This window comes from Sarcophilus harrisii, chromosome 2, assembly GCF_902635505.1.
Source record: "Sarcophilus harrisii chromosome 2, mSarHar1.11, whole genome shotgun sequence".
NCBI classification, from domain to species: domain Eukaryota; kingdom Metazoa; phylum Chordata; class Mammalia; order Dasyuromorphia; family Dasyuridae; genus Sarcophilus; species Sarcophilus harrisii.
This window is the reverse complement of record NC_045427.1, coordinates 71,155,343-71,173,996: the sequence shown is the minus strand read 5'-3', so window position 1 is coordinate 71,173,996 and position 18,654 is coordinate 71,155,343. Positions and strand designations below refer to the sequence as shown.

Below are 18,654 nucleotides of genomic sequence, written 5' to 3'. Positions count from 1 at the left end.
AGGGAGACAGCAGTGGTGAAAAACAGTTCTGAAAAATGATTGGCAGCTCTTACATCAGAGATACTAGTCTTCCTTGATACTCTAGAGCCTATAATTCATCTCGAGCCATCATCAGTTGTATTGGCTCTTCCCTGCCACTGAAACATGTGACTCTGGAAGAGAGGGTAAGATCAATAACTTTGTTCACCTCTGCCTTACTAAAATCCAATTGATGTTTAAATCAAAAGAAATCACCCAAATCAGTTTACCCTTTTTATTTACCTCAAAGTGCTCTGGCAACAAGCAAGTGATGAAATAGCAGATATAGATAAACCTATGTATGCTGCACAATCAAAACCAAGATTCTTCAGAGAGACCTAGACAGGGTCTACTATTTAGCTACATAGCAGCATATATAGGTTTTTAAAAAGGGGATTGGTTTTTCCTTCCATCTTCCATTTCAAGTCCAGCACACAAAGGGAACAAAACCTGCCATTTAAATTTAAATTTCTTCTTCTTAGTCTTCCCATCCGACAAAATAGGTAGATGCTAATTTTTGTCTCTACTAGGACAGGTACATAATCTGTCCTAAAGAGAGAAGGTCAAATTAAGCTTGAAGGGGGTCAATAATTCATACACAGGGTTCCCTGCAGGCTACATTTTGACTTACTTTTAAATTTGCTGTTTTTTTTGTATTTTTATGTATTTTGTTAAATATCTCCCAATTGCTTTTTAATGTGGTTTGGTCTATACTCAGGAGTGAGATAAATGCTTAACATATCCTAGAGAAACTTATCATCATTTTAGTGATTCAGTGGAATTCCTACTCATACACATTAAAATCTATTTCTTATTAACTTATCTGCAAACATTCCCAGTTTTCTGGTAAACATGTGCGATCCTCTAATACAATTCACACCATTTATGGGCAGTTCTCATAGGTTAACAAATTATTATTCTTTTGAGGCAAAATAAATCTCTTTGTAATTTTCACTCCTTGGATGTGGTTTTATATACTGTGGGTCAATTTTCAAGTGAAATATCACAGCACAACCCAGTTTTTAAAACATTTGCTAAGAGATCGCCTACCTAAATGATACATCTATTTTTTTTTTTGATTAAGCATATCTGGTGCCTTCAAATGAGCCAGACTATATGACATAGTGTAAGATCAATGAATGTGGAGTTAATGGTTCCAGTTTCAAATCCTTTAAAATTTTTTTTAAGTTAATGACAACTTTTGGGGATATTGTAAAGGAAATTTATGAACAATTATGAATTTCACTAGATGTTCTCTAAAGTGCCTTACAAGTATGAAATTTTGTGATTTTGTGATATTGCACCTTTAAAATTTCGATCATCATCTTTGCTTCCTATGGACATTTGTAGCTTGTTATTGTCTTTTCCTTTAATACAATATCAAGATATAACTAGAATATTGAACATTTTCTTACTAGGTAGAGAATTGTAAGACTATAATGTAGTGTATGTTCCTTACTTAATAATAAATAATAATATATGAATAAGTTCCTTACTTAAATAAATAAATTTATTTATGTGTATATGTGATTTTACAATGTATTCATATGAATACATGTTTGCAGAAACATAGTATCTTAAGTTAGTGTATGATGTGCTTTTTATCTCTTTTTTTTCCCACAATGTATATGTGTAATCTGTGCAATTCATGTTTTGAATGAATACACAAGACATTTATCCCTATAAAACTTCTATTTATTGCTTTAAGCCAATCATATACCCTGTTATGACATTTTAGATAAAAAAACCCTAATCCAGGGGTCCTCAAAGTTTTTAAATAGGAGGCCAGTTCACTGTCCCTCACACTGTTAGAGGGCCGGACTATAGTAAAAACAAAAACTTTGTTTTGTGGGCCTTTAAATAAAGAAACTTCATAACTCTGGGTGTGGGGGATAATCGTCCTCAGCTACCGCATCTGGCCTGCAGGCTGTAGTTTGAGGACCCCTACATGCCTGTTGCCTATGTTTTCATTCATGTTACTAATAAAAATGTTGAATAGAACAGGACCAAAGAAAAGAGCCAGGGGGATCATCTTAGAAACTGTCCTGTAAGTTGATATTGATTCATCAATGAGTACTCTTAGAGTTACATGTCCCCGGAATGAATTTGACATCTCAGGTATAATCCATATTTTGAGAGGCTGTGTTGGATGACCTACTGAAATCTGAGCATACTATGCTTGCAATTTTTCCTTCTTCTAATCTTTTAGGAAATGTATCACAAATAAAGTAGGATTAAGCTGGTGTTTTGATTTGCTTTTGATGAACCCATGTAGTCGTATAGTAGATATGGATTTTCTTACTATGTGTTGAGGAATCATCTTTCTATTAAGGCTCTCCTCCTAATCTTGGAACGAAATTGAAACCTATTGGCCTCTGGTTTGAAAAATCCAATTTTTTTCTGTAGTGAAGATTGGGGCATTCTCTATCTCTGCAACAAGTCTCCTGTTCAACTGTGAATTTTTGAAGTAGTTAAGAAATCTCATTTTTAGCTCTCCTATAAAATTGTTCATTTACTCCTGGTGACTTGAACTCATCTAGGATAGTTAGCTGTTCTCAGATGGTTGTGATTCAGATAGCTATGTGGTGCAGTGGAAAGAGTGCTGGGCTACAGTCAGGAAGACCTAAGTTCAATTGTTGTTCCAAACACTAGCTGTGTGACCTTTGTTGACCAAATGAAATCACTTAACCTCTGTTTGACTCAGGTTCCTCATCTGTGAAGGGGCAGAATTATAGCACCTACTTTCTTTGGGTATTGCCAGGATCCAGTGAGATAATAATTGTAAAGTGCTTAGCATGGTGCCTAGCACATAGTTGGAACTATGTAAACATTAGTTATTTATCATTCTTATTATATTATGATTTTCAATTTCCTGAGTGAATTGACCCCAAAGAAACCATTATAGTGTCTGGAAGTAGATGATACCACTAGTGCATGACCTGTGATAAAACATGACATTTGTCTTAGTAGATCCTTGTCTGAAATGGCTTCCACCATTGAGGGATTGCTGCTAGGAATCTTGAACATGATATTCATTTTCCCTTTTCTTTACCTCTCCCTACACCCTGATCTGTATATGTTCAATGAAAGCTGGCTCTTCTTTTTCAGAAGTTGAATTGTGAGATATTTGGGTGATTATGGAGGTGGTAAAAAACAAACAAAATCCTCACAACTTTAGAGAATGAAAAGGAAAGGGAAAAGTAAATTATCCAGTCTAGTTTTGGGTCAATGATGCCATTCAGAGGAAAACTTCAATTTTTTAAATTCAGTAAATATTTATCAAGAATCATCTATGTGCATTCAGTAATGAAAAGGAATTCTAGGTATGAGGATATGCTAATATCTGGTAGCATTAGGCAACTATTCTTAGTGAAATTGGTGCCTGAGTAGAACTTTTAAGATTAATAAAGATTTGAAGATGTGCAGAGAGTGCATTTGAAGCATTGTGGAAGTGCATTCTGAGAATGCATGGAGGTGGGAGAAAGGTTGATTTTGAGGAATGTTTGTAGGTCAGTTTACCCGGAATATTGAATATGTGAATGCAAGTTATGTAAAGTTAATCTGGAAAAATAGTTTGGAACCAGACGGTGGAAAACCTTAATAAACACTAGAGTAAAGAATTTCTAATTTTACCGGAGAGACTATATAGTACCATATAATGTACATGTATGTATGTGTGTAAATGAGTGCTTTTGGAAAGAAATGACTTCAGATAGATTAGGAATAACTACATCTTAAAGAGTCAGAAATCCAGATAGCAAAATTCCCAGCTTATTCTTAACTTACCTTGATAGCCTGAATGGGGTTCTAGCATACTGTTTCTTGTTTCTGTCCTCTCCTCTGCTATCTACATGATTCTTTGTCTTTACCCCGAGTCTCCCTTTCTTCAGTGTTCTAGTCTCTGGAGACCTTATATCCCTGGGAAATTCATTAATGACAAATGTGTGTATTTTCTTGTATTCAAGTTCCTTTCCTCTGCTTTTATGTGAAATGATCTCTCTGGGCCAGACTTAAGTGCTTGTAGAAGTGTTTATGTTCTTAATCTTCTTTTGGGATTTAGAAAGTATTTTTTATTCTGATCATCCTCTTATCTGTAGTGAGATAGTATTTTTTATTAGAGCCACATATTATATTTCCCTGTGCCACCCTCATGGGGGTGAGTATCTGATTGTTTAGTCTTAGTGAATAATCTCTCATTGTTCAGTCTTTGAGCTACCTTTCTCCACTCATTGATAAGGCAATAAAAAACAAGAAATATAAATAATTTCCATATTACCCATATTTTAGAAATAAAACCTAGAAATATATAAAACTGAAGTCAGATTTAAAATCAGGATTTACTGATTCTAGGTATAGAGTTCTTTCCATGATGTCACCTAGCTGCCCAAGGTGGTATCTCAGAGTTATTTTATTTTATTTTTTTAATAACTTTTTATTGACAGAACCCATGCCAGAGTAATTTTTCACAACATTATCCCTTGCACTCACTTCTGTTCCGATTTTCCCCCTCCCTCCCTTCACCCCCTCCCCCAGATGGCAAGCAGTCCTATACATGTTAAATAGGTTACAGTAGATCTTGGATACAATATATGTGTGCAGAACCGAAGAGTTCTCTTGTTGCTCAGGGAGAATTGGATTTAGAACGTATAAATAACCTGGGAAGAAGAACAAAAATGCAAGCAGTTTACATTCATTTCCTAGTGTTCTTTCTTTGGGTGTAGCTGCTTCTATCCATCCTTGATCAATTGAAACTGAGCTAGATTTTCTCTTTGTCAAAGAAATCCACTTCCATCAGAATACATGCTCATACAGCATCATTGTTGAGGAATATAATGATCTCCTGGTTCAGAGTTATTTTAATGTGTATTTCTCTGGTTATTAATGATTTAGAGCAATTTTTCTTTAGCTGTTGATAGCTTTGATTTCTTCCTCTGAAAAGTGCGTATTAGTATCTATTGTACATTTATCATTTGGCCAATTATTCTTCTAAATTTGACTGGTTCCTTATAAATTTATCAGAGAAATTTGCTTTAATGATTTTCCCAAACTATTTTTCTTCTAATTTTATCTGTATTGTAATTTTATGTAATTAAAAACTCTCATTTTAACTGCTTTGAATTTCTCTATCTCTATATCTTGTAGGGTCATGAACTTTTGCCCCCTTAACAGATATGTCAAGTTATTTCTCCCATGTTCTATTTACTTATGATATTATACTTTTTGTTCCCTTGTGCCCATTTAGAACTTATCTTAATGAGATGTTGGTTAATGCAGTATTCTCCAAGACTACTTTCTAGTTTTCCCAATAAGTTTTTTTTTTTTTTCAAATAGTAGTTCTTATCCCAACAGCTAAGATGTTTGGGTTTATCATTAGATTATTGTGTCCATTTACTTCTTTAGATTGTATATCAAATCTGTTCTACTGATCAATCTATCTATTTCTAATCCAGTAATAAATTTTTTGATGATTCTAGTTTTGTAGTAGAGCTTAAGGTCTGATATTGGAAGATCCCCTTCTTTCACATTAAAAAAAAATATTCCCTTGATATTCTTGAACTTTTTGTTTCTCCTGATGAATTATTTTTTTTTTACTCATTTTATCTAGCTCTCTAAAGTAACTTTTGTTAGATTGATTGTATGACAATAGGTAAATTAATTTAGGTAGTATTGTCATTTTTGTTATATTGGTTTGAGTTACTCATCAAGAAGCTTTCTTTTTTTTTTATTATAGCTTTTTATTGATAGAGCATGTGCATGGGTAATTTTTATGACATTGTCCCTTGAACTCACTTCTGTTCCAACTTTTCCCTTCCTTCTCTCCTTTCCCTCCCCTAGATGGCAGGCAGTCTCATACATGTTAAACATGTTAAAGTATATCTTAGATACAATATATGTTTATAGATCTGTACAGTTCTCTTGTTGCACAAGAAAAATTGGATTCAGAAGGTAAAAATAACCTGGGAAGAAAAACAAAAATGCAAGTAGTTCACTCATTTCTCAGTGTTCCTCAAGAAGCTTCTTAATTCTTTCTTTACTTTCTGTATTGTCCATATATACCTGATACTGTTGATATTTCTTCTAGAAACTTTTTTTTTTCCAGCTTCTGATTCATGCAGGAATTTCACTCTACATACAAGTTAAATAAATAAGTGACAATATATAGTCTTGTCACGTTCCTTTCTCTTTATCCAGTCATTTGTTTTTCTTCTAACTATTGCTTCTTGACTCATATATGGATACCTCAGGAGCCAAGTTAGATGATCCAAAATTTCTATTTCTTTGAGGGTTTACCCCATTTTATTGTGATCAAACATTAAATTTTTTTTAATATAGTCAGTGAAGTAGAAAAAGATATTCTTCTGGAACCTCCTTCCTTGCTCCATGATCTAGTGAATGTTGATAATTTGGTCTCTAGTTCCTCTGCCTCTTTCAAAATCAGCCTGCTCATTTGTTAATTCTCAGCTCCCATATTGCTGAAGGCTTCCCTTGTTACTTGTGATTCCTATGTTTGAATTGTCAAGATCATCATGAAGATTAAGGGAGTTGGAGTACAAACATTTCCTAAAAAGCTAGAACACAGGGCCAAATATCATAAAATACATCATAGTAGGAAAAAAAATTTATGCTTGCTTTGAAAATGAGTCAATTTTATAAGTGAAATAAGGGTGAGGAATAGCTAGGAAATAGTACTGGAATAATTTAGGGATTTTAGTATATCGAAAAAGTATAACATGGCTTATCAATATGATTTGGAAGTAAAACAAAAAAGGAATGTAATTTAAGTTTTTTTTGTAGGGGATTGTGGTGTCCAGAATAAGGAAGATCATCTTTACACACTATCTTAGACCACATCTAAAGCACTATATTTTATTCTGGTTATTAGACTTTAGGAGGAGCATTAGTATAAATAGCTTATGCCCAGAGGAGAACGTGTGTGGTCTTAAGAAAATGACACATGGAGATCAGATAAAGGAAATGGGAATGTTTAGCCTGGGAAAAGGGAAAGTTTGGGGATTATGACAAGTCTTCAAGTGTTGAATCTCTAATATGAGAGATTTGATTTGTCTCTGAGGATACAACTAGGAAAAATATGGGGAAGATGCAAAGAGAATAATTTTCTCTCAACATAAGACAAAAAGAATGTTTTATAATAATTAGAGGTCTAAAATTGGAAAGGGCTGACTTGATTTATAATGCTCAGCTTAAGTTTTAATTTCTGGGGGAAGAATTTATCAGTCTTTTGAGAGAAGAATTCTCAAGTTCCTTCTCTCTGAGATTTTGTTTTATTTACACAAAATAATTTGTGTATTTGACCAATTATTAGCATGCTGTCTCTTCCAGTATAATGTGAACTCCTTAAAGACAGGGGCAGTGTTTTTTTGGCTTTGTATATAATACACACACACACACACACACACACACACAAATAATATATAAAATAATAAATAAATAATAAATAAGTGCTAGCTTTATTCCTGCCACATAAAAGGTACTTAATAAATCCTTACTGACAATGCAGCTGAGACAACACAGAAGATGCTGTGATTTCTTTTTTTTTCTTTTTTTTTATTTAATAGTCTTTTATTTACAGGATATATGCATGGGTAACTTTACAGCATTAACAATTGCCAAACCTCTTGTTCCAATTTTTCACGTTTTACCCCCCCACCCCCTCCCCTAGATGGCAGGATGACCAGTAGATGTTAAATATATTAAAATATAAATTAGATACACAATAAGTATACATGACCAAAACGTTATTTTGCTGTACAAAAAGAATCAGACTCTGAAATATTGTACAATTAGCTTGTGAAGGAAATCAAAAATGCAGGTGTGCATAAATATAGGGATTGGGAATTCAATGTAATGGTTTTTAGTCATCTCCCAGAGTTCTTTTTCTGGGCATAGCTGGTTCAGTTCTTTATTGCTCCATTGGAAATGATTTGATTGATCTCATTGCTGAGGATGGCCTGGTCCATCAGAACTGGTCATCATATAGTATTGTTGTTGAAGTATATAATGATCTCCTGGTCCTGCTCATTTCACTCAGATGCTGTGATTTCTGCAAAATATAGCTAGTCACGAGAATGGTATTATCAAGCTTGATATTTCTCAATATGTATCAAGCTTCAGGTTGTAATGTCTAAGTGTATAAATAGTCTCAACAGAGAAGATAAAAGTTTTTTTTTAACAAAGTTTTTTATGTAAAATAAGTACATTGTAAACTTTGTTTAAAATTTTTTCCTAAAACATTCTTTTTCAGATCTTTGCTTTTTATTCTTAAATTATGGGATTCTAAATAGAAAAATGTTAAGCTCAAAGATGAGGACTAGAATAACTAGTATTGTGCCTGTAAAAGTGGTGTTAAACATTTTTAGAACCTGATGAATTATGCTATACTTTTTTTTTAACTCTCTTGTTTTATGGACCTTATCAAAGAGGTAGATATAGAAAAAAAGAACAAGTATAACAGGTAATACATCTCTCCTATTTATCACCATATTGAGGGACTTTTCCTTTTGTGAAAATGACATTCTCTTCAATAAGAAATCATTAGTCTCATAAATAGTAATTATGTAAATATATATGATGTGGAAGCATATGTACCAACAAATACTTAATAAGTTAAAATAATTATATTTAATAACCAATACATTTATTTAATAAAAGATAGTTATTTAAATTATTTAAATAATTTTTTGATGATGACTAAATGTTTATATTAAAGAATAGGGAGCTATAAAGAATGGCTCTCCATATAGTCCTTCCTATTCTTCTCTACCCTCTTTAATTACTAGGGAGATGTGGATTAAAATCGGTTTTGGGGTGGAGAAAACAGGTAGGGTAGCAACTCACTTTTTCTCCCTTCTTTCTTCCATACTTTATGTCTCTCATCCATTCATCCATCCATCCATCTATCCCAATTCCTATTTTGAGTAATATCTTTCTACTGATTAAAGAAGGTGGAAAGTATAGACAATGAATCAATTTAAAAAGATTTCTTTCTCTTATTTTTGTCATCCCTTATGGTTATCATCTCTATAGTAGGGTCATTTGGTCCTCCAGATTTTTAGGACTGTTAGATTGAATCTCTAGAAGTCCCCAGTCTTCCCCTGACAATTATTATTGGCATAAGAATACATAAAGCAATACTTCCAGAGTTCTCTTTTCCTTGGTTGTTATCACTCTGTTCTCTAATCAGTTATATATTTTTTCCTACAATCTTGACTAGTTATATACAAAATGAAGATACATATACTCTAATAATTATGTTTATGCATTTTATCCTCTTCATCAGTTCATTTTGGGGAAAAAGTGCTTTATAAGCTTTGTTTAAAAACTGTTATGTAGAGGTGCTATAAAAATGTGAGATATTATTATTATTAATACTCTTATTTATGACTTTAAACAAGCCTATTATGTTAATAGAGAGGGAATAATGGGATATATACAGCTCATTAGAGTAACTCAGGAAGAGGAACAAGTTCCTATAATTCCATGAATCACAAAATGCAGTGTTGGCTATGATAACTTTATTAAAAGTCATACTGTATTATTTCCTTATGAGATGGGGGACATCCTGGATTCTGGATGGCTGTGCTTAAAAGTAGAAGGATCATGATTTATTGGGAAAGGAAGCAGTCATGTCATTGGGATCCTTAGAATGCTGAATATTATGGTATGCTCAAAGCTACTTAACAAAAATCAGATACAATTTCTAAGAGAAGCATTCCATGGTGGTGATGTGTGGCTGGGTAATAAAAAATAAAATTTAAAGGGACAACTTTGCCAAAATATTTCAATAGATTCTGGTCATTTAATAACATACCTATAGCTATCCAATGATTTGAATGTCAATTAACCAGAGTTAAAACAGTTTAAGAATATTGGATAGAATCTTCAGTGGCTAATTAATTAATTTTTCCTCAAAACATTCAGATTTCACTCCCATGGGTCTAGCTGTCCCTCATGTCTAGAATGCTTTTCCTCCTCTTTCCACAGAATTCCAACTTTCTTAAGAGAATGATCCATGTGCCACTTCGTCCAAGAAATTATTTGAGATCCTCCCACTTATTGTGGCTCTCCATCCTACAGATTTCACTTTTACTTTGCCTATATTTTTGTATCAACTACAAATGAAATAGGATAGAACTTCTAAGAATACAGTTGGAAGAAGGTGCCTTCATACACATGAGGCACATCTTTGAGGTGTTCATCTTACCACTAGAACTTTATGAGGAGCTAATGAACAAATTTTATTTACCTAATACAGGTCTGCTAAGTTTTTAAGAAACCAGATGATCTAATCTAATATTTTTCTAATATAAAACCAGATCAATTTGTATCACAGAATTTTTGTGGAGTTCTAGTAGACATAGGTTTTGGGTAAATAGCAAAGTAGAAGAAAGGTGGAAAGAGAAAAAACTGATTGGAGAAAATATTGGACTTTGAGATCTTGGAGGCTGACTTGTTTTGAGGGATTGTACCTTAACTATTTTGTGAATCAATAACCTTATTGATAGGGATATTTCCTCCAACACTGGATTCTGCAACTTATCGGAATCATTTTATCCTAGTCAGCTTTTATACAAGTCCTCCTATAATTTTACCACAGAAGTTTCACCAACATATTTGGGACATTGTTTTAGGTTTCAACATTACAAGAGTATCAGTGCAGCAATGCCTTTGTCCATTAATTATTGCTTTGTCCAGTCCACATCATTTCCTGGTTATATACCTCTTTGATACCTTTTTATGCTCCTTCTTAAGTATTTATGTTTTGCATAAAGATGTTACAATGTGGGCAGCTAAGTGGTGTGGTGGATAGAACACCAACCTTGAAGTCAGGAGGACCTGAGTTCAAATCTGACCTCAGACACTTAATACTTCCTGGCTGTATGATCCTGGGCAAGCCACTTAACCCCAATTGCCTCAGGAATAAAAAAAAGATGTTATAATGTTTTGGAAATTTCAATGGCCTGATGACAATTAACTAGAAGTTAAGTCAGAATCACACAAACACTGAATGATATATTTCAGAGTGGGAGTTCAATTTTATTCTAGTCTAACCTATTCCACAAAGAGAATCTCCTTTACAAAACCCCAGACAAAGTAGCCTTTACTCAATGACCTCCTATAAGGAGAACCCAAATACCTCTGAAGGAGACTCATTCTAATTTGTGGTGCCACTAATATGGGTTCACTCTTCCACAGCCAAGTTATTACATTTCCCTTCAGGATTCTTGGGAATATCTTTGAGCCATTGGTGAATCTCCCCTTCAATGCTATCAGCTTATTTCCCTGAAATTTATTTTTCCTAATACCAACATTACAATTCAACATAACCATTTAACATCAATTAGTTTTACAAAAAGTATATTTATTTTGAAGATATAAGAAAAACAAAAGTACCAACATTTGCCCCTAACACCTGAAGGACACACCCCCAGCAAAATTTCTATATAGCTTTGCTCTCAATAAATCCATGTCCACATGCACCATCATTGCCTAAAGAGTTCTCATTTCAGTGACTATTGAGGGATGTATCCATAATTTTTTCAATCCTTGAGGCATAGAAATTTAGATGGTTACAAAATCCTTCATGGATTTAAACCACTGAACTCCCAAACTCCTGGATTTCTAGTGGGTCACTCTTCTAAACTTTCAAAACTCATGAGGCTGGAGCTCACCAGATTAATTTCCTTTATCTCCAGTGAAATAACACATAGTGAGATATTTTCACAGGGCCATCTATTGGCCTCATTCCAATATTTAAAGATAACTCTCATAGGAGAAATATTATAATAGATAAAACACTGCCTCTAGAATTAGAGAATTTGGCTTCAAGTTCTCCTTATGTGACTACAGGCAATTCATAAAACCTCTATGGGTCTCAATTTCTTCATTTCTAGAATGAGGGGAATTGAACAAGATCCCTTCCAGGTCTAGATTTATAATTCTATATTAATTAATCAACCATTAAGTATTTATTAAGGACTCTATCTATATGCCATGGATATACATAGAAAGGCAAATACAAGATATTGGTCCACAAATATTTCACATTCTAGTTGAGGGGACAATAGATAAACAGTTATATACATAGTAGATGGAAGGTAATCTCAGAAAGAAGGTACTAACTTCAAAAGACAAAGGGTAGGGGGAAAAAACAGGAAAGTCATTCTGGGAAAGGTGAGATTTGAGCTGTCTTAAAGGAACTCATTGAAGCCAGCAGGTATATGATCTTCTGTTATCTTGTCTTCTATTACCCATTTACATCTTCTTTACCTAGCTCTCATATGGTGCGAACTTGAAGGTTTCTTAGTAGGAAACAAATCTTAATATGATTGGAGTTTGTACATTTTCCATTTCTCCTATTGGCTCGGATATATTCATAGATTAATAGTCATAATTAGATTACTTGAAGTGAATTGAGTAATTATATATTAATAATGGAGATGGGATTACAGTGATAATTCTAATATTTCTTGGATCACAGATTTCTTCCAAAAGTGACAGAGTTGTTCCCAATGATATTCAGTATGATGACAAATCTAGAAAATAACTCATTCATTTGGAAAGGGAGAATATTGTCTGTTAATGAGTCAAAAATCACATCTATGTGCGTCTCCATACATACATGCATGTAAACACATGTATGGGATTGAATATATTCACACAGATTTAAATGTTAGATGGGATAAGGGATGTGGTACACTTTTATTATAAATTTTAAATAGTATTTTATCTTTCCAAATGCATTCAAAGATAGTTTTCAACATTTGCCTTTTCAAAACCTTGTATTCCAAATTTTCTCTCTTTCTTTCTCTCCTCTGTTTCCCCAAGATATCAAGCAATCCAGTATAGGTTAAACATGTATATGCAAGATTTTAAATAAAACTATAAGGATCTACATTGGGGATTTATCTACATATGAATGATTATATCAGTCTTGTCTCATTGAAACTTATATTTCATTTATCTCTCACTATTGCTGTTCACATTTATTCCCTTCTAGTCAAACTTGAAATTTTGTTTTCTAAACATTTTTCATACTTTCCCACTACTGTATGTATGCTAATAATGCTCTTACATAAACTTGGAATGCCATTTCCCATTATCCCTTTTACTATTCATCAGTTGAAATGCTACAGACCTTTCAAGGTCCAGTTCAAATGCAACCTCTCCAGCAAAACTGTCTTGGTCAGAAATGGAGGTAAGGAGGACCTTTCCTAAAGTCCTAAGGTAGAAATATGTCTGGTTTTTTTTTTTGTATTTATAGTTTTTTACTATATTTATGTGAACATGTATATTTTTCTACTAAAGTCCTATCTTTTGATGTGCAAATGTAAAATTTAGGATTGAACCACATGATGTCTTAGGTTCCTTATAGTATTTACAATCTTATGTCTCTATGACTTTCAATATGCTATACATGAAAACTCTGAAGAAAAGTGACATAAACATATATACCATTAATTTATTTCTAACTAGGGAAATTATAAGGAGCCTTAAAAAGAAATATCATAGGGATTTGGTTCCCAGAGGATAGGAAAGAGAAAAATGGGGCTAAAACATTCCCTAGTGTAGCTGGCGCCAGATCTCAGGATGGAATGGAGTCTGCATGGGCATGGTTCCATCCTACGAGGCTTGTTTCCTAAAAGTCTTCCCCGTGGAATACTCAGACTGTGAAACTGTGGTGAAATAACTATCTGTGTCGATCTCCAATGAGGAGCTTTAGGAATTGTCTCCCAGAGGACCCCCAAATCTCCTTTCTATATATGCTTCATGCTATCCTGGTTCAGGTCCCTCTGGCTTTAAAGACATGATACCTGGTAATTGTTTCCCAAGACCAGCTCTGGAGTTCCCCAGTTTCCAACACCAGTTCTCCTACTTCTGCAGGAGAATGTTCCTTTAGTTTCTTAATAGTATGCCACTCCTCATCTGAAGAGAAGAGATAGAAACATGGCCCTGTATGACAGCTCCTGAGATCAGCATAATTTATCTAGGTAAGTGTTAGGCTAATTGAAATTGAAGAGTTCCCTTCAGACTAATACACCAACACCAAGACGTACAAAAGACAATAATTTGTACAGACATTCACAAATGCTCACATATTTATAGACATACTCAGACACACAAAGATCCATGTACGTACACATATAGTTTTCTTTATTCACCTTACCTCTCAGCCCAGGCTAAACCTTTTCTAAGGAAACAGTTCAGAGTGTATTATCTAGACAAGAGATATTTCTTTATAGATTCTTCCTCTATTCCTCACTTCCCCTGGAGATTGAAAGCCTTTCTGAGAAGAATGGAGTCATCCATTTAGAGCCAATTATATTCAGGCAAAGTCAAGCAGATTTGATATTTGATGTAACTTAGAGAATCATATGAAGGGTGTTATGATATAGAAAGAAGAAAGAACTGAAACTTAGCACAAATAAACTAGGTCCAAAGTTCTGTTCTCTGATGTATTGTAAGATAATGGTCAGGTCATTTAAATACTCTGAAATTCTGTTATGAGCTATCTATAAAATAACATTAATAATCACACTATTTTAGAGGGCTACTATGAACAACAAATAAGAGAAATAATGTAAAACAACTCTTAGAATATGATGTTATGCAAAATATTAGTTTTTTGTACTTGAAAGAACACAAAAGAAGTTACTAGTGTAATGATGATGCTTAATTGTTATTAACCAATTCACTTGAAAAGAAAAACACATACAATTATTTGCTATATTCATGACATTGCTCTGAGAAGAGCTGAGTCTTGAGTTCTAGCCCATGGATGTTCAGACATTCAAACCTGTAGAATCTATGATGAAGGTAATTGAATGGACATATGTGAGAGCATCAGAGTGAGACTACCAGTATCAGTAGCTTCCTTGGGCATGCAGATCACTCTTCCGGTCTGGGTTAGAGTCTCTTTTCAAAGCATTGCTATATTCTCTGATGTAGTTCATATGCAGAATTATGTTTTAACTCTGATTGACTGTTCCTCATCCTGACTTCCATGTGGCCTTTTTTTCTCTGACAGTGAGGGTTGGATGGATTCAAACATCCAGCCCGCTTTTATCCCTCCCTCTTTCAATATATTCTAACATACCTGAGAGGTAAGGTGAATAAAGAAACAACATAGGCATACAAGTAATCAATTAGATATATGCACTTCAATATTTCTATTTCCCCTTGAGGTTAAGAGGTATGACATTGTCTCAGTCTCAGTAGTGCCATTAGCCATGACTTATCTCCTCCCAAATGTCCAGCAGAATGGGCATAATTCTCCTAGAAGTGGGTCAAAACTGACTCAACATCCAGATCCTATTGTTTTTCTTATTGTTGTTATGATACATACAATCACTAAATATTTGAGAATGGTTTTGAACTCAGGTTCTCCTGAATCCAGGCCCACCCTTCATCCATTTTCGTAAATTACTGAATATCCACACCAAAACCCAGATAATTAAATATAGCCATCTATTTGAATGTCTTCTTTTTTACATGTCATTGAATCCTCTCCACCAGAGTTTGGAAGGAAAAAGATGTCAAGATCAATATAGTTTATTCATTCCTAAAATAATCCTCAACCCATAAAATCTATCTGACTACTATTGCTTACAATTTAAGGAACTGGGATACAAAGAGGATGTGAGGCATCTAATCAAAAGGAAAACCCCCTTGACAACATATGGAACCTAATTAATTTATTTTATTTCATTTTGGCAGGCTTTCTCTTAGCTCTCATCCACAAACTACAAAGTTTTTGATCTCACACTTTCTTTACTTCAATTCTATGTCTTTTTCAACAGTAACAGACATATTACATTGTATTGAAAAATTTACAAGGTGCTTTTTCTTTATACTATCCCTGAGAGATGTTAGTACACATATTATTATTTTACGGATGAAGAAATTTTGTCTTAATCAAGTAATTTGTGAGTAGTTACACTGTTAGTACCTGCTAGAGCTTGGATTTCAACTTATCTTCTAGGTCCAAGTTCATGGATCTTTTCTACTATGTCACACCAACTCTTCCTCAGCCCACTTCTGTATCTTCTACAACCTACAAAATACTTCTACTTGCATATCCTATCATCTGTATCTAAAACTCAAATTTTCCAGAATCTGACTTCCACTGATCTCTGTCTGTATTATGGCTTGCCTTCATCAGTAAAATGATTTTCCAGATTCCTAGGGTCAGCATCACTAAATTATCTTTGATTATTTCTCTTCTTGGCTTTTCCCCACTATCTAGTTTGCCACCAAATTTTACCACTGCTTCTTCCTTTCAAAATTTTGTGACATAAGTTGTGTGGATATCTTGTTTAAATTTTACAGTCATTTCTGGATATACCTTAAAATTACCTCACTTTGAGACTTACTATTAACTCATAAAGAAATCCATTTAAGTAAAAACAGGGCTATGAAAATGGCCATATCTAAAATTACATGCAACACTTTGCCCAGTTTTTATCTCAAAATAAGTAGCCTGAGTGAATTAAAAAATGCCAATAATCTTCACCAACTACAATTTGCAACCATCTTAGAGAGTTACTGAATCTCAACGATTTAAAAATTTTGCCCATAGCTAGTAAAGGTTTTGCTACACAGTAAGTAGATTTCAATCGTGTGATTTGATTCCGGTATTTCCTTGTTCTAAATCTAGCACCCTATTTGCTATTCCTTATGCTTTTATTTATATGCACACTCTAAAAATTTATTCAGAATTCATTAAACTCATTTAGGGGAATGATTTCTGGTTTTTCCCTTCATAATTCAAGAGCTTAGAATGTAAAGTTAAGGGGGCAGCTAGGTGTGCAGTAGATAGAGCACTAGCTCTGAAGTCAGGAAGACCTGAGTTCAAATTTGGCCTCAGACACTATATATATTATACATGTTATAGACATGATGTTATGCAAAATATTAGTTTTTAATACTTGCAAGGACACAAAAGAAATTATTAATATAATGATGATGCTTAAGTGTTATTAAACAATTCAAATGAAAAGAAAAACACATACAATTATTTGCTATATTCATGACACTGTACCATAACACTTTCTAGCTGTGTGACACTGGGCAAGTCATTTAATCCCAATTGTCTCAGCAAAAAAAGAGAGAGAAAGAGAGAGAGAGAGAGAGAGAGAGAGAGAGAGAGAGAATGTAAAGTTAATTCTCCCTGAATTAAGTACATTCATTTAACAAATAATTAGTGATCACTTATTCATAAACTGATTTTTAAAAATGTGTTAGGAACCTAGTACCAGTAGCTGCTATATAAATATTTGTCATTGTTACATTCACACAGAGACATGGACTTTCAAAACCAGACAACTGTGTCTGAGTTCCTCCTCCTAGGCCTCACTCAGGATCCAGAACACCAGAGATTTCTCTTTGGACTATTTCTGATTATGTACCTAGTTACTATGGCTGGGAACCTGCTGATTATCTTGGCCATTGTCTCTGATGTTCACCTCCACACCCCCATGTACTTCTTCTTGGCTAACCTCTCCTTCACAGATGTCTGCTTTGTGTCTAATACAGTTCCCAAGATGCTGGTGAATCTATATACCCAGAAAAAGGCCATCTCCTACACTGGATGCTTGATTCAGTTGTATTTTTTAGTTTCATTGGTGGCTCTGGACAACCTCTTTTTGGCTGTGATGGCCTATGATCGCTTTGTGGCCATCTGCCGTCCCCTTCACTATACCATTATCATGAGCCCCAGACTGTGCATTCTGTTGCTAGTTCTATGCTGGGTCCTCTCCATTCTCTATGGATTGACCCACACAATTCTCATGTCTACCTTGACATTCTGTGGGCCAAGGGAAGTCAGTCACATCTTCTGTGAGATGTATGCCCTACTACAGTTGGCTTGCTCTGATACCAGAGTCAATCAGGCAGTGCTACTCATAACGGGCTCTCTCCTCTTCATTGTTCCCTTTCTGTTTATGCTAATTTCCTATGTTCAAATTGTCAAGGCTATCCTGAGGATTCCCTCAGCGACTGGGAAGTACAAAGCATTCTCTACCTGTGCTTCACATCTGGCTGTGGTTTCCCTGTTCTATGGTACTCTATTTGGGGTGTATTTGCAACCTCTGAAAACCTATTCTGTGAAAGACTCGGTGGCTACAGTTATGTATGCTGTAGTGACTCCCATGTTCAACCCCTTTATCTACAGTCTAAGGAACAAGGACATGAAAGGGGCCCTGAGGAAACTTCTCAGAGGGAAAACTGTCCCTTGATTTTTCTTTTCTTTGATCCCTGAAACCCATGACCTCCAGAGTTTGATGCAGTCTTATAAAAATCAGCCAGTATCTATTGAACGTATTCTGTGTGCACACCCCTAAAATGTTAGACTGTAATATGCTGTTTTTACCCTTGGAGAGTTTATGAATGAATATTTCAGATTCTAACAAAAATATCTGGAAACACAAAACTTGAGCCTATTGCAGGATTGGTGTGTGTGTGTGTGTGTGTGTGTGTGTGTGTGTATGTGTGTGTGTGTGTGTGTGTGTGTGTGAGAGAGAGAGAGAGAGAGAGAGAGAGAGGCAGAGACAAGAGACAGACAGAAAGAAGCAGAGAAAAATACAGATGATGTTATATGTCATCCATTCTTTGTTACAA

The 18,654-nt window shown here is 34.4% G+C and overlaps 1 protein-coding gene across 1 annotated transcript; it reads left to right on the top strand.

Moving 5' to 3' along the window:
- Positions 1-17,339: 17,339 nt before the first annotated feature.
- On the top strand, positions 17,340-18,272 carry LOC100919646 (olfactory receptor 1D2-like). Its single transcript, XM_012540278.1, has one exon. It carries the CDS (start codon positions 17,340-17,342, stop codon positions 18,270-18,272), a length of 933 nt encoding a protein of 310 aa, XP_012395732.1.
- The last annotated feature ends 382 nt before the right edge of the window (positions 18,273-18,654 follow it).